This window comes from Mizuhopecten yessoensis, unplaced genomic scaffold (genome assembly GCF_002113885.1).
Source record: "Mizuhopecten yessoensis strain PY_sf001 unplaced genomic scaffold, ASM211388v2 scaffold10359, whole genome shotgun sequence".
Lineage (NCBI taxonomy): Eukaryota > Metazoa > Mollusca > Bivalvia > Pectinida > Pectinidae > Mizuhopecten > Mizuhopecten yessoensis.
This window is the reverse complement of record NW_018408507.1, coordinates 193,040-211,455: the sequence shown is the minus strand read 5'-3', so window position 1 is coordinate 211,455 and position 18,416 is coordinate 193,040. Positions and strand designations below refer to the sequence as shown.

The 18,416-nt window shown below is 37.7% G+C and overlaps 1 protein-coding gene across 1 annotated transcript in view; it reads left to right on the top strand.

Moving 5' to 3' along the window:
• The window catches only part of LOC110460312 (contactin-like), a 30,371-nt gene that overhangs the window by 9,184 nt on the left and 2,771 nt on the right, over positions 1–18,416 (top strand). The window contains exons 8-21 of the mRNA XM_021513146.1: positions 329–528; positions 1,429–1,701; positions 2,016–2,297; positions 3,349–3,515; positions 6,940–7,066; positions 7,276–7,443; positions 8,921–9,067; positions 9,357–9,451; positions 9,645–9,737; positions 10,421–10,571; positions 14,957–15,078; positions 15,741–15,930; positions 16,313–16,428; positions 18,157–18,334. Coding sequence (XP_021368821.1) covers positions 329–528; positions 1,429–1,701; positions 2,016–2,297; positions 3,349–3,515; positions 6,940–7,066; positions 7,276–7,443; positions 8,921–9,067; positions 9,357–9,451; positions 9,645–9,737; positions 10,421–10,571; positions 14,957–15,078; positions 15,741–15,930; positions 16,313–16,428; positions 18,157–18,334 — 2,309 coding nt within the window. The remainder of the gene's footprint in view (positions 1–328; positions 529–1,428; positions 1,702–2,015; positions 2,298–3,348; positions 3,516–6,939; positions 7,067–7,275; positions 7,444–8,920; positions 9,068–9,356; positions 9,452–9,644; positions 9,738–10,420; positions 10,572–14,956; positions 15,079–15,740; positions 15,931–16,312; positions 16,429–18,156; positions 18,335–18,416) is intronic.

The following is an 18,416-nucleotide window of genomic DNA, read 5'->3' as shown; positions in this document are numbered from 1 at the left end:
CCCCCCCCTCCCTGGTAGGGTTGTCTACTAACCCCCCTCCCTGGTAGTGTTGTCTCAGATAATCTGCCTACAGCATCAGTGCTGTTCTCTTCTGTGTCTCTGCTTAGTAAACAGTGAAGAAATCATACTCTGTACCAATAGCCGCAGTTCTGATCTTTATCTTTTCTGTTTCTATACTCTTTTTGTTTTTTACAACTGTTAAACTTCTGTGTCTTTCTATCCTAGCCACCACTCAGCTACCCTCTATCTACTGTACGTATCACACTCTATTTGACATCATCATTGAGGATTCTGATCAGTTATATCATTAAACATTGCCTGTTACCAGAGCCAAGAACTACGAGAACTCCTGGTCATACTCCTGGAGTCGTGCTGGTAAAGCTATGCCGGCTGGTACCAAGTTTACAGATCTCAATCGTGTGCTGACCATCGAAAACGTCCAGCGAGAGGACGAGGGCACCTACACATGTGTGGTCAGTCGTGGAAATGCAGCGAGTGATTCAAAATCGGTCACTATAAACTTGGAAGGTCAGTTAACTGCTAGCAAGATTACCATGTTTATTTATATATCGATTGCGTAAATATGTTATTTTATCTAACACATGTATTTTACTAACAAGAGGACCATGTGGAAGATTAGCCTTTGGCTAAACATGTATTTTATCCTCAATAAATAAAGTTTATCATTATTATTATTATAAACTGTGCAAGTGAAAAACCAAATTTTATTGATATACTTAACTATACTTTTAATTAAGTTAAGATGGATTTCTGTATCATTTTTAGTTGTATTATTATTCTTTTCCTGTTCTTACATATTAAAATGACTGCAGAAAATATAGAGTTTATGATAGATATGAGAGAATTTTATTTTATCTCGGTGAACTGTGCATTAAATACACAGTTAATTAATTATTATTTTTTACTTTTTTTAATTAACTGCATGAATAGCATATTACAGCTGAAAACATGCTAGCTGCCAGCTCAAGCTATACCTATAAAATGCTTTGTCAGAGCTATAACATACCCCCAATTCAATGTGATTACCTGTCTAAGTAATGATTCAGGATTTTATGTTGTGTTGATGAGGTATCAGTAAAATGTTTCCCAAATACACTGGAGTTCTGCAAGGAGGCCTACTAAAACCTACATATAGCTAGCTTCCACTGAGGAGTTCAGCAAGGAGGCCTACTAAAACCTACATATAGCTAGCTTCCACTGAGAAGTTCAGTAAGGAGGCCTACTAAAACCTACATATAGCTAGCTTCCACTGAGAAGTTATTATTTTCAATTTTTCAATGCAGTTCCCTGTTAATTTATACATAAGTTAAAAAATCACATTTGAAACTTCACCTTACTGTTATATCTGTGTTTATGCTTATTATTTTGTGTTACTATAATCATTTTGAGTTGTTTGTGTGATGACAGCTCGACCTTATTTCCTGGTTCCCCTGCGTGCCCAGCACATTGATGAAGGAGCCCATCTGACTTGGCGCTGTCAGGCAGGAGGTCGACCAATACCATACTACACCTGGTACCGTAATGGAGTTGAAATCACCACTTCAACACCGGACATGACCGTCAACAAGAACGTCCTTACCATCACAAACGCTGACGCGGAACTTCACAATGGCATGTACCAGTGTGCCGCTACAAACATCCATGGAACAACCCTCAGTGGTGCACAGCTCCAGGTCTACTGTAAGCTTGAGTATTCAATAAAAAGTGAAGATTTTTCAAGCTAGAAATAAGTAGAGGACAATTGGGATATTTAATCTTATACCACTTTCCTGGATACAACTTGTGTTGAATTGAAGCTTGAACTTATTTAATACACTCAGCCCCCTTGTATAATATTTTTACAGTATAATAACATAACTCCCTTTCTAAGGCTGAAATAGAGTTGAAATATATAGGCAAGGGGGAGATCTGTCTGAAGTTATGTAAGTAACACACTTTTTTTCACTCTTCTTCATTTGATAATTGATTTCTTCCTTATTTGAATTAATTAATAGCCTTCGCACCAACCTTTGCAAAATCCCCACCCAAGGAGAGTCAGGATGCGGCTCTGCGTGGCAACCTCACGGTAGCCTGTAACCCAGAGGCTGCTCCTAAGGCAGAGATTCAGTGGCTTAAAAATGGGAACATGCCACTCTCGACAGGAGGAAACATCCAGATCCTGGTCAATGGATACCTGCACATCAGTAACATCAACTCCAATGATGCAGGAATCTACACCTGTAAGGCAACTAATATACACGGAGAGGCACAGGGCTCGACTAGGGTCTACGTCAGATGTAAGTTAACATTCTCCCTACAACAGACATCAGATGTAAAACATCATACTCATGACAACATCAGGTGTAAATCATCATACTCAGTCAACATTATGTGTAAGTCATCATACTCAGTCAAAATCAGGTGTAAGCCATCATACTCAGTCAACATCAGGTGTAAATCATCATACTCATGTCGACATCAGGTGTAAGTCATCATACTCAGTCAAAATCAGGTGTAAATCATCATACTCAGTCAACATCAGGTGTAAATCATCATACTCAGTCAACATCAGGTGTTAGACATCATACTCATGTCAACAGCAGGTGTAAGTTATCAAACTCATGTCAACATCAGTTGTTAATCATCATACTCATGTCAACATCAGTTGTTAATCATCATACTCATGTCAACATCAGGTGTTAATCATCATGCTCATGTCAACATTAGGTGTAAGTCATCAAACTCATGTCAACATCAGTTGTTAATCATCATACTCATGTCAACATCAGTTGTTAATCATCATACTCATGTCAACATCAGTTGTTAATCATCATACTCATGTCAACATTAGGTATAAGTCATCTTACCCATGTCAACATCAGGTTTAAGTCATCATACTCATGTCAACATCAGGTTTAAGTCATCATACTCATGTCAACATCAGTTGTTAATCATCTTACCCATGTCAACATTAGGTATAAGCCATCTTACCCATGTCAACATCAGGTGTTAGTCATCATACCCATGTCAACATTAGGTGTAAGTCATCTTACCCATGTCAACATTAGGTGTAAGTCATCTTACCAATGTCAACATTAGGTATAAGTCATCTTACCCATGTCAACATCAGGTGTTAGTCATCATACCCATGTCAACATTAGGTATAAGTCATCATATTCAGTCAACATCAGGTGTAAATCATCATACTTATGTCAATATCAGGTGTTAATCATCATACTCAGTCAACATCAGGTGTAAGTCATCAAACTCATGTCAACATTAGGTGTTAGTCATCATACTCATGTGTTCTTTTTTTTTTCAAATTGTTAATTCATGTTTCCCTCACAGTGGGCACAACAATTAACAGGATACTGGGACCTAAGAGTCAGGTCAACCTGAATGACACAGCCTTCCTTCGGTGTGAAGCTTCCTACGACCCTGTTCTGGATCTCATGTATGCTTGGAAATTCAATGGAAGAGAATTGGATATTGAGGACGATGTACATTACACACTGGTGAGTTTATATATGTGATGTACGTCATACATTTGTGTTATATATGATGTATGTCATACACTGGTGTTATATATGATATATGTTATACACTGGTGTTATATATGATATATGTCATACACTGGTGTTATATATGATGTATGTCATATACTGGTGTTATATATAATGTATATCATACACTAGTGTTATATATGATGTATGTCATACATTGGTGTTATTTATGATGTATGTCATACATAGGTGTTATATATGATGTATGTCATACATAGGTGTTTTATATGATATATGTCATACACTGGTGTTATATATGATACATGTTATACACTGGTGTTATATATGATGTATGGTGAGTTTATATATGTGATGTACGTCATACATTTGTGTTATATATGATGCATGTCATACACTGGTGTTATATATGATATATGTAATACACTGGTGTTATATATGATGTATGTCATACATATGTGTTATATGATATATGTCATACACTGGGATTATATATGATGTATGTCATACATAGGTGTTATGTATGATATATGTCATACACTGTTGTAATATATGATGTATGTCATACACTGGTGTTATTTATGATGTATGTCATACATTGGTGTTATATATGATATATGTCATACATTGGTGTTATATATGATGTATGTCAACACACTGGTGAGTTTATATATGTGATGTACGTCATACATTTGTGTTATATATGATGCATGTCATACACTGGTGTTATATATGATATATGTTATACACTGGTGTTATATAAGATATATGTCATACACTGGTGTTATATATGATACATGTTATACACTGGTGTTATATATGATGTATGGTGAGTTTATATATGTGATGTACGTCATACATTTGTGTTATATATGATGTATGTCATACACTGGTGCTATATATGATATATGTTATACACTGGTGTTATATATGATGTATGTCATATACTGGTGTTATATATAATGTATATCATACACTAGTGTTATATATGATGTATGTCATACATTGGTGTTATATATGATATATGTCATACATTGGTGTTATATATGATGTATGTCAACACACTGGTGAGTTTATATATGTGATGTACGTCATACATTTGTGTTATATATGATGCATGTCATACACTGGTGTTATATATGATATATGTAATACACTGGTGTTATATATGATGTATGTCATACACTGGTGTTATATATGATATATGTCATACACGGGTGTTATATATGATGTATGTCATACACTGGTGTTATATATAATGTATATCATACACTAGTGTTATATATGATGTATGTCATACATTGGTGATATATATGAGGTATGTGATACATAGGTGTTATGTATGATATATGTCATACACTGGTGTTATATATGATGTCTGTCATACACTGGTGTAATATATGATGTATGTTGTAAATTTGTGTTATATATTATGTATGTCATACACTGGTGTTATATATGATATATGTCATACACGGGTGTTATATATGATGTATGTCATACACTGGTGTTATTTATGATGTATGTCATACATTGGTGTTATATATGATGTATGTCAACACACTGGTGAGTTTATATATGTGATGTACGTCATACATTTGTGTTATATATGATGTATGTCATACACTGGTGTTATATATAATGTATATCATACACTAGTGTTATATATGATGTATGTCATACATTGGTGTTATTTATGATGTATGTCATACATAGGTGTTATATATGATGTATGTCATACACTGGTGCTATATATGATATATGTTATACACTGGTGTTATATAAGATATATGTCATACACTGGTGTTATATATGATATATGTAATACACTGGTGTTATATATGATGTATGTCATACATTGATGTTATATATGATGTATGTCATACATAGGTGTTATATATGATGTATGTCATACATTGGTGTTATATATGATCTATGTCATACACTGGTGTTATATATGATCCATGTCATACACTGGTGTTATATTAATGTATGTTGTATATTTGTGTTATATATGATATAAGTCATACATGTGTGTAATATATGATGTATGTCATACACTGGTGTTATATATGATGTATGTCATACACTGGTGTAATATATGATGTATGGCATACACTTGTGTGATATATGATATATATCATACACTGGAGTTATATATGATGTATGTCATACATTGGTGTTATGTATGATCTATGTCATACACTGGTGTTATATATGATCCATGTCATACACTGGTGTTATATTAATGTATGTTGAATATTTGTGTTATATATGATATAAGTCATACATGTGTATATATGTCATACACTGGTGTTATATGTGATGTATGTCATACACTGGTGTTAGATATGATGTATGTTGTATAATTGTGTAATATATGCTGTATGTCATACACTGGTGTTATATGTGATGTTGTCATACACTGGTGTGATATATGATATATTTCATAGACTGGTGCGATATATGATATATATCATACACTGGTGTTATATATGATGTTGTCATACACTGGGGTGATATATGATATATGTCATACACTGGGATTATATATGATGTATGTCATACACTGGTGTAATATATGATGTATGGCATACACTTGTGTGATATATGATATATATCATACACTGGTGTTATATATGATGTTGTCATACACTGGGGTGATATATGATATATGTCATACACTGGTGTAATATATGATGTATGTCATACTCTGGTGTGATATATGATATATATCATACACTGGAGTTATATATGATGTATGTCATACATTGATGTTATATATGATGTATGTCATACATTGATGTTATATATGATGTATGTCATACATATGTGTTATATGATATATGTCATACACTGGGGTTATATATGATATATGTCATACACTGGTGTTATATATGATCCATGTCATACACTGGTGTTGTATTAATGTATGTTGTATATTTGTGTTATATATGATATATGTCATACATTGGTGTTATATATGATGTATGTCGTATATTTGTGTTATATATGATATAAGTCATACATGTGTATATATGTCATACACTGGTGTTATATGTGATGTTGTCATACACTGGTGTGATATATGATATATTTCATACACGGGTGTGATATATGATATATATCATACACTGGAGTTATATATGATGTATGTCATACATTGGTGTTATTTATGATGTATGTCATACACTGGTGTTATATATGATGCAGTCATACATGTATGACTTGTATATGGAGTCACTCAGGCAGTTACTGACATTAGAGCATTGAACTGCTTTCAGTAGCGTTTATGTTGACATGGTAACTTTTTATGTTGACAGTTCAACCATTGTGTTGACAGAGTACTATTTGTGTTGACTCAACTTCCATTGTGTTGACATGTTTTGTGTTGAAAGAGAAACATTTTTGTTAACAGGGTACCCATTCCAACACCAGAGGGTTGTACATCAAAAATGTGCAGTTTAAACATGAGGGACAATATGAGTGTATAGCTAGGACCCCCCTCAATGAAGCCGTCTCTGCTGGGGTACTCACAGTGCTGGGTATGACTTATTTCTACTACACTCCAACATACAAATCTGGTCTTTTTATGTTGAAAACTGATTACTTTTATTTTCGCTATAAAACATTTGTTTCTATAAAAAGAATTTGATCAAACAACATTTAAGACAATAATTCATGAACATCTTTCATCAATAAGGTGGTGTATGACGACATAAGTTTGTATGATGTCACATTGATCTGTTGATAGGACCCCCCGGAGAATGTGGAGGGGTGTTTGCCGATCCCCACACTGTCACGACAACCACCATACTCCTGTACTGGTTTCCTGGGGATGATAATGGCCGTCCCATTGACTACTATATCATACAGGCTGAAGCTGTTATACAACCAAATGTCTGGTTCACCGTCCGTGCCGGTCAGTATCTACCTACTAACTATAGATATAATATATAACTATATATAAGTACAATATATTTAAATATTCATACAATACATATTGTAACAAAACAATACCATATATGGATCACCGTCCACGCTGGTCAGTATCTTTGCCAACTATAAGTACAATATTAAACCATATACAATATATCTAAATATTCATACAATACATGCTGTACCAGTACAATACAATATCTCGATCACGCGTCGGTCAGATACCATGTTTGAGGGTTAATTAAAAGCGTATTACACCATCTACAAACTCTACTTTACATACAATACATAGGTGAACTATTTAAAGATTGAAATGCATATTCATAACAATTATGATTGTATGAAAACAAGATGCATGTAAACACTCCATGGTGTGTGGAAGCAGTTATCAAGCAAAAAACCTCAGTCATATTAGGGGCAACAAACCTCAGTCAGATTAGGGGCAACAAACCTCAGTTAGATTAGGGGCAACAAACATCAGTCAGATTAGGGGCAACAAAACCTCATTCAGATTAGGGGCAACAAACCTCAGTCAGATTAGGGGCAACAAACCTCGACAACAAACCTCAGTCAGATTAAGGGCAACAAACCTCAGTCAGATAAGGGGCAACAAACCTCAGTCAGATTAGGGGCATTAAGTCAAAGTCAGATGAGGGGCAACAAACCTATAAGATTAGGGGCAACAAAACTCAGTTAGATTAGGGGCAACAAATCTCAGTCAGATTAGGCGACAACAAACCTCAGTCAGATTAGCGGCAACAAATCTCAGTCAGATTAGGGGCAACAAACCTCAGTCAGATTAGGGGCAACAAGCCTCTGTTAGATTAGGGGCAACAAACCTCAGTCAGATTAGGGGCTGCGTTGGCCAAGAGGTTAAGGCTCCCGACTGTCTACAATCACTGGGTTGCAGGTTCGCGGTCTACGTGGGGCAAGTCTCTGGTTTTCTTTGGTGTCTTCTGGCTTTCATCCACCACTAAAACCTGGCTCGTCCTTAAATGACAATAGCTGTTAAGCTGCTTGGAAAATATTCCAGTGTAATAAAGGTCACAACATGTTGTTTTCATAAAGACCTTTTGAGATGGTAGATAGATGTTTTTCTAACACCAATCCAGCTTCTCTGACTTCCCACCAAGCGTTATCCTCCCTTGAACGGGGAGCGTCAACAGCACCAATTTGTAATAGGACGAGGAATAGTGATAAAGATAATGCCGTCGCTGGGACTCATACCCGCAACCCTTTGCTCTCCAGCCCTATTCTCTACCGCTGAGCTAAAGGGAAATTCCCTACGGCTGACGCTTGTAAGGCAACCTAATCAATGCACATCTTTTACACAAAACCATTTTTTTTTTTTATATATGTTTTCATTCGCAACTGACCACAGGAAAACCTTGTTCATTTCATTTTAGGATGATAAGGTAAAAGTTAGAAATATAAATAAACCAACAAATATCTGCCTACAGGGGTGCCGGATGTTGAAGCAGTTGTTGATGGGAACGCACGGGGCATGAGGTCAATCATGGTATCAGGTCTGGATCCTGGTAATGGGTATCGCTTCAGGGTACAGGCTGCCAACTCCTACGGTATTGGCATGCACAGCAAACCTTCCCGTAAGTTACTCTTATACTGTGTAACACTTCAACATACCTTTATTATTTCAAGTCCACAAAAGTTATTTTCAAGTTAACAGTAAAAGACTGAAGACACATTTAAACTCTTCCAATTCACTTAAACTAATTCATCCTTGTTACTGTTTCAGTTTTTACAGTATTTAGTATTCTTCTCTTTTCAAAATAATAAGTGATATTACTGTAAATGTATATACTTAAGCAGTAAACGTGTTTGATGATTTTCACGCTTTAAATATTGTGCTAAATATTAAGCATTTTTGTATTACAGAAATTTACCAGACCAAGCCAGCTCCCCCGTCACGGGCCCCTACAGGTGTCAGTGGAGGAGGTGGAAGTGTGGGAGACCTTACTATGGTCTGGAAGGTGAGACGGATAGTATGAGGCACAGTTTGGGGGGACCAAAAGCTTGTAGAGAGGTTTTTTTGTTGAAAAAGCAATTTACCTACAGATAATTTAACAAAAAGGAATGTCTGTAGTAAAAGTAAAATATTGATGGACAGGCTTTCCTACTAAAGGACTTAATCTAATCTTTGAAAATATGTGTTATCTCCCTTAGGTGCTCTCGCGTGTTTACAGAGGAGGACCTAACGTGAGATACATTGTGTATTGGCGAACCTATTCCACTGATCCAAATCACCAATGGAGTATGGTAGGTGGCCTTTTGATGTTTTTAATATATTTTATACCTGTCTACACGTCTATGTATGTGTATAACTACCACCTGTCTATAACTACTACCTGTCTATAACTACTACCTGTCTATAACTATCACCTGTCTATAAGTACTACCTGTCTATAACTACTACCTGTCTATAACTACCACCTGTTTATAACTATCACATGTCTATAACTACTACCTGTCTATAACTATCACCTGTCTATAACTACCACCTGTCGATAACTATCACATGTCTATAACTACTACCTGTCTATAACTACTACCTGTCTATAACTACCACCTGTCTATAACTTTCATCTGTCTCTAACTACCACCTGTCTTTAACTACCACCTGTCTATAACTACCACCTGTCTATAACTACCACCTGTCTCTAACCACCACCTGTCTATAACTACTACCTGTCTATAACTACTACCTGTTTATAATTACCTATTTACTCATTTTTGTTGTTAATATGCCTAGTGATATTTTTTGCATTAGCAACATTTATATAAAGACCATGCATCACATAAGTCCACTTTTTCATCATTTGTGTGGTTTATATAGACAGGTATGTTTATGTGTTAAAACTAGCATACACCATCGTCATTTACCATGCAGAGTGGATTTTTTGAAGTGTTGAATTGTAATGTTTTTCTATTTTTTCTCTCAGACAGAGGTTTCCAACGTAAATACTACAAAGTATGTCCATCAGGTCGGTGATACAAACTATTACATGAAGTATGAGGTCAAAGTTCAGGCATTTAATGATTATGGCAAGGGACCTAACTCTACTGAGGTCATCATCTACTCTGCAGAAGGATGTAAGTTGATCCTGAACATCAAGTTTAGCATTTACAATTAAGGGAGTTATCATTTACAATTAAGGGAGTTATCATTTACAATTAAGGGAGTTATCATTTACAATTAAGGGACTTAACATTTACAATAAAGGGCATTATCAAGGGAGTTATCATTTACAATTAAGGGAGTTATCATTTACAATTAAGGGACTTAACATTTACAATAAAGGGCATTATTAAGGGAGTTATCATTTACAATTAAGGGAGTTATCATTTACAATTAAGGGACTTAACATTTACAATAAAGGGCATTATCAAGGGAGTTATCATTTACAATTAAGGGAGTTATCATTTACAATTAAGGGACTTAACATTTACAATAAAGGGCGTTATCAAGGGAGTTATCATTTACAATTAAGGGAGTTATCATTTACAATTAAGGGACTTAACATTTACAATAAAGGGCATTATCAAGGGAGTTATCATTTACAATTAAGGGAATTATCTTTTTTTTTTTTTGATAATACATCTTCTTCTTTTTTTTATAATATAAACTTTATTTAATTTACAACAATTATGAAACAAATTATTTCAACTTATATTAATCACTCTTGTTGGCCCTGATATTAGCGCTCTGGGGGTCATTATGTGGGAGGAAACCGGAGTACCCGGAGAAAACCCACATGGTCGAACCCCGGTCGCCTTGGTGAAAGGCGAGTGGTTTATCCACTGCGCCAACAGACATTTTTTGTAATCTTATAGCAGCTTAATTTTATAAATAACATAAATGATAATTCTTCTGGGATCTCCCCAGAGTGTTATGATTTCTTGTATCACTGGGATATTTATAGATACTCTATACCTGTTGGCCCCTTCCCCTCCCAAAACTGTATGATTGAATAAATGATTACCTATGTATATGATGGCATTATCTAAAGCATTCTTATGCTGCTGCCTAACACTAACTTCAAATTAACTTTGTTCCTGTATGACACTAGTTTTAATAAAAATCATTTCTGAAAAGAACAATCAAGAACAGTGTTCTGAAAGTAAAAATGAACTGAGGCCAGATCAACATTTGAACCCTTGTCCTCTGATCATGACGCGGTCCCCAAAACCAACTAAGCTACCTGATTAGTGGTAGTAGTTATATATATCCTGGTAGTGGTAGTAGTTATATATATCCTGGTAGTGGTAGAAGTTATGTATATCCTGGTAGAGGTAGTAGTTATATATATCCTGATTAGTGGTAGTAGTTATATATATCCTGGTAGTGGTAGTAGTTATATATATACTGGTAGAGGTAGTTTTACCTTTAGTACCTTACCATACTATGGTCTGGTTTTACCTTTGGTACCTTACCAGACTATGGTCTGGGTTTACCTTTGATACCTTACCATACTTACCATACTATGGTCTGGGTTTACCTTTGATACCTTACCATCCCATGGTCTGGTTTTTACCTTTGATACCTTACCATACCAAGGTCTGGTTTTACCTTTGATACCTTAACATACTTACCATACTATGGTCTGTTTTTACTTTTGGTACCTTGCCATACTATGGTCTGGTTTTTCCTTTGGTACCTTACCATACCATGGTCTGGTTTTACCTTTGGTACCTTACCAGACTATGGTCTGGTTTTACCTTTGGTACCTAACCATACTATGGTCTGGTTTTACCTTTGGTACCTTACCATACTATGGTCTGGTTTTACCTTTGATTCCTTACCATACCATGGTCTGGTTTTACCTTTGGTACCTTACCATACTTTGGTCTGGTTTTACCTTTGGTACCTTACCATACCATGGTCTGGTTATACCTTTGATACCTTACCATACTAAGGTCTGGTTTTGCCTTTGATACCTTACCATACCAAGGTCTGGTTTTACCTTTGATTCCTTACCATACCAAGGTCTGGTTTTACCTTCGATACCTTACCATACTATGGTCTGGTTTTACCTTTGATACCTTATCATACGTACCATACTATGGTCTGGTTTTACCTTTGATACCTTATCATACGTACCATACTATGGTCTGGTTTTACCTTTGATAACTTACCATACCATGGTCTGGTTTTTACCTTTGATACCTTACCATACCATGGGCTGGTTTTTACCTTTGATACCTTACCATACCATGGGCTGGTTTTACCTTTGATACCTTACCATACTAAGGTCTGGTTTTGCCTTTGATACCTTACCATACCAAGGTCTGGTTTTACCTTTGATACCTTACCATACCAAGGTCTGGTTTTACCTTTGATACCTTACCATACTTTGGTCTGGTTTTACCTTTGATACCTTACCATACTGAGGTCTGGTTTTACCTTTGATACCTTACCATACTTTGGTTTGGTTTTACCTTTGGTACCTTACCATACCATGGTCTGGTTATACCTTTGATACCTTACCATACTAAGGTCTGGTTTTACCTTTGATACCTTACCATACCAAGGTCTGGTTTTACCTTTGATTCCTTACCATACCAAGGTCTGGTTTTACCTTCGATACCTTACCATACTATGGTCTGGTTTTACCTTTGATACCTTATCATACGTACCATACTATGGTCTGGTTTTACCTTTGATAACTTACCATACTATGGTCTGGTTTTACCTTTGATACCTTATCATACGTACCATACTATGGTCTGGTTTTACCTTTGATAACTTACCATACCATGGTCTGGTTTTTACCTTTGATACCTTACCATACCATGGGCTGGTTTTACCTTTGATACCTTACCATACCATGGTCAGGTTTTTACCTTTGATACCTTACCATACCATGGGCTGGTTTTTACCTTTGATACCTTACCATACCATGGGCTGGTTTTACCTTTGATACCTTACCATACCAAGGTCTGGTTTTACCTTTGATTCCTTACCATACCATGGTCTGGTTTTACCTTTGATACCTTACCATACTAAGGTCTGGTTTTACCTTTGATACCTTACCATACCAAGGTCTGGTTTTACCTTTGATACCTTACCATACTATGGTCTGGTTTTACCTTTGATACCTTACCATACTTACCATACTATGGTCTGGTTTTACCTTTGATCCCTTACCATTCCATGGTCTGGTTTTACCTTTCGTCCCTTACCATACTATGGTCTGGTTTTACCTTTGATCCCTTACCATTCCATGGTCTGGTTTTACCTTTCGTACCTTACCATCCTATGGTCTGGTTTTACCTTTGCTACCTTACCATACCATGGTCTGGTTTTACCTTTGATACCTTACCATACTTACCATACTATGGTCTGGTTTTACCTTTGATACCTTACCATTCCATGGTCTGGTTTTACCTTTCGTACCTTACCATACTATGGTCTGGTTTTACCTTTGATACCTTACCATACCATGGCCTGGTTTTACCTTTGGTAACTTACCATACTTTGGTCTGGTTTTTCCTTTGGTACCTTACCATACCATGGCCTGGTTTTACCTTTCGTACCTTCCCATACTATGGCCTGGTTTTCCCTTTGGTACCTTACAATACCATGGTCTGGTTTTCCTTTTGATACCTTACCATACCAAGGACTGGTTTTACCTTTCGTACCTTACCATCCTATGGTCTGGTTTTTCCTTTCGTACCTTACCATCCTATGGTCTGGTTTTCCCTTTGGTACCTTACCATACCATGGCCTGGTTTTACCTTTCATACCTTACCATTCCATGGTGTGGTTTTACCTTTCGTCCCTTACCATACTATGGACTGGGTTTACCTTTGGTACCTTGCCATACTTTGGTCTGGTTTTTCCCTTGATACCTTACCATACCAAGGACTGGTTTTACCTTTCGTACCTTACCCTACTATGGTCTGGTTTTATCTTTGGTACCTTACCATACCATGGCCTGGTTTTACCTTTGGTACCTTACCATACTTTGGTCTGGTTTTACTTTTTATACCTTACCATACCATGGTCTGGTTTTACCTTTGATACCTTACCATTCCATGGTCTGGTTTTGCCTTTGATACCTTACCATACGTACAATACTATGGTCTGGTTTTACCTTTCATACCTTACCATACTTACCATACTATGGTCTGGTTTTACCTTTGATACATTACCATACCATGGTCTGGTTTTACCTTTCGTACCTTACCATACTATGGTCTGGTTTTACCTCTGATACCTTACCATACGTACCATACTATGGTCTGGTTTTACCTTTGATACCTTACCATACGTACAATACTATGGTCTGGTTTTACTTTTGATACCTTACCATACTTACCATACTATGGTCTGGTTTTACCTTTGATACCTTACCATACTTTTGATTACGTAACTCTTTTGATGAAATATTCAAAATAAGGACAACATAATCTTAGGACTAATCTTAAAATCTCATATAAAAGTAAATTCAACGTGAACGACCTTGACATTGTAGTACCCGCTGCTGCTCCTGAGAAGGTCAATGCTGACGGGTTCAACTCGACAGCTATGGAAGTGTACTGGATATCGGTTTCTGATACGAGGGCAGCCATGAAAGGCCTTGTCAGAGGTTATCAGGTCAGTTATAGGCACCCTTTTGTCTTTGTCACACACAAGCCAATCTATATGTGTTATATATTTGTAATGTATCCCTAAAGCCCCTACTGGACCCCACCCTTCTGCTGCAGTAGAACTCATAAATATATCAAGGCATTCAGAAGGAGTAGTTTTAAAAACATTCTGTCCCTATCTCATCTGTTAGGCCTTCCCCAGAGATATGTCCCCTTCAGCTTTACAAAATGAGTCCACTTGACCAAGGGATTCTACAGTAGAGACACAGCTATTCCTCTTCGGATCTGGCTTAAGCTTGCAATGCACCTATAAAAGTAGATAAGGTGGAAACGGCTCCACCACTACTTATATACAGTGATGACACTGATTGGTTGATGATTTTCCATATATAGCAACCCTGACCTTGGCCTTGACCTTGGAACCCTGAAACACAACAATGTCCGATGTATACTCAAACTTAACCTTTGTAAAAAGTCTGACAGCAATCCGGGAAAAAATGAAGTTGCTAAGTGATTACATTGAATCGGGACACAACGCGACAGGACGGACATGAGCAACACTAAATGCCCCAACCCCCATTTTATGGAAGTGGCATAATAACAGCAGACTGATCAAATTTACAGTTTATATCTAGTGTAGGATGATGTCTTTTTATTTCATCATTACAGATCAATTACTGGGCTAATAACAACGATGATCCGCCCCTGACAAAGTTCATCCGTTACCAGGGACAACGAGATACTGGCCTTGTGATTGGTCTGGAAGCTGATAGCTACTACTGGTTTAATGTACAAGTATACAATACAGCTGGGCTGGGCCCCCGCAGCGAGAGATATACACAGGAAACTAAAAATCCAGGTACATGTTCTTATAGATTGTTCCACAAATTTACCAGTTTCAGGCAATTCTTACACACAGTTTGAATATCAATACAATGACTACCTTGTCAAGTTAATGTTTCACAAAATCCCAACAATTTTTATGACAGATTTATCTGATTGTGCTGACTGGTTTATTGAGCCTTATAATTTCTGAAAATGATGCGTAATGGCCAGTTTTGTTGTTACACTAGCTATTTTTTAAAGGTCACATTAAGAAAACTTTGGAATACAACTATAGACCTAAACATTATTTGCCAATTTCTCCCAAAAACAAACATAACTTTTCGAGTCCAACCAACAGTTTTACGATGTATTTTGTTAACTGTACCAGTAATTTAAGTATGAACTTCTGTCCACAGCTCCTTTCCTGTACCCACAGGAGGCCCATGTTCATTCTAACGGGGCCGAGTCTGTCAAGCTCACCTGGAGGGGTATCAGTACCTCAGTGGCAGAGGACACCCTCAGGGGATACATGGTAAGTAACTAGACATCAGTACCTCAGTGGCAGAGGACACCCTCAGGAGATACATGGTAAGTAACTAGACATCAGTACCTCAGTGGCAGAGGACTCCCTCAGGGGATACATGGTAAGTAACTGGACATCAGTACCTCAGTGACAGGGGACAACCTCAGGGGATACATGGTAAGTAACTAGACATCAGTACCTCAGTGACAGCGGACACCCTCAGGGGATACATGGTAAGTAACCAGACATCAGTACCTCAGTGACAGAGGACACCCTCAGGGGATACATGGAAAGTAAATAAACATCAGTACCTCAGTGACAGAGGACACCCTCAGGTGATACATGGTAAGTAACTAGACATCAGTACCTCAGAGACAGAGGACACCCTCAGGGGATACATGGAAAGTAACTAGACATCAGTACCTCAGTGACAGATGACACCCTCAGGGGATACATGGTAAGTAACTGGACATCAGTACCTCAGTGACAGGGGTCAACCTCAGGGGATACATGGTAAGTAACTAGACATCAGAACCTCAGTGACAGGGGACACCCTCAGGGGATATATGGTAAGTAAGCAGACATCAGTACCTCAGTGACAGAGGCCACCCTCAGGGGATACATGGTAAGTAAGCAGACATCAGTACCTCAGTGACAGAGGCCACCCTCAGGGGATACATGGTAAGTAACTTGACATCAGAACCTCAGTGACAGGGGACACCCTCAGGGGATATATGGTAAGTAAGCAGACATCAGTACCTCAGTGGCAGAGGACACCCTCAGGAGATACATGGTAAGTAACTAGACATCAGTACCTCAGAGACAGAGGACACCCTCAGGGGATACATGGTAAGCAACTAGACATCAGTACCTCAGTGACAGAGGCCACCCTCAGGGGATACATGGTAAGTAACTGGACATCAGTACCTCAGTGACAGGGGACACCCTCAGGGGATACATGGTAAGTAGCTAGGCATCAGTACCTCAGTGACAGAGGACACCCTCAGGGGATACATGGAAAGTAACTAGACATCAGTACCTCAGTGACAGATGACACCCTCAGGGGATACATGGTAAGTAACAAGACATCAGTACCTCAGTGACAGAGGACAACCTCAGGGGATACATGGTAAGTAACTAGACATCAGAACCTCAGTGGCAGAGGACACCCTCAGGGGATACATGGTAAGCAACTAGACATCAGTACCTCAGTGACAGAGGCCACCCTCAGGGGATACATGGTAAGTAACTGGACATCAGTACCTCAGTGACAGGGGACAACCTCAGGGGATACATGGTAAGTAACTAGACATCAGGACCTCAGTGACAGAGGACACCCTCAGGGGATACAGGGTAAGTAACTAGACATCAGTACCTCAGTGACAGAGGCCACCCTCAGGGGATACATGGTAAGTAACTGGACATCAGTACCTCAGTGACAGGGGACACCCTCAGGGGATATATGGTAAGTAAGCAGACATCAGTACCTCAGTGACAGAGGACCCCCTCAGGGGATACATGGTAAGTAACTAGACATCAGTACCTCAGAGACAGAGGACACCCTCAGGGGATACATGGAAAGTAACTAGACATCAGTACCTCAGTGACAGAGGACACCCTCAGAAGATACTGGACATCAGTTCCTCAATTGATACTGGCTTAGTTTATGTACTCAATCTGACAGGTTTCTGAGGAGGATAAGTTGTCATTAATCTACCTCTGTTGTCCCCTTTTTAGATTTACTTCTGGCAAGCTAATGAGAATTACCGTACTGCTACGGAGGTGAGAGTTGACAGAAAGCCAACCGAGTACATCCTCCAGGGACTGAAGAAAAACATTGTGTATGCTGTAAGAATAGCCGGATACAGTGGAGGGGGTGCTGGCAAAAAGTCACCAACGGTCTTCTTCACTCTAGGTATGGAGCGTGAACAGATTTTTAGCAAGTCTTCTGGGTAGTAAATTTTACATTAGCTAACTTATTATAGTAAACAAAATGA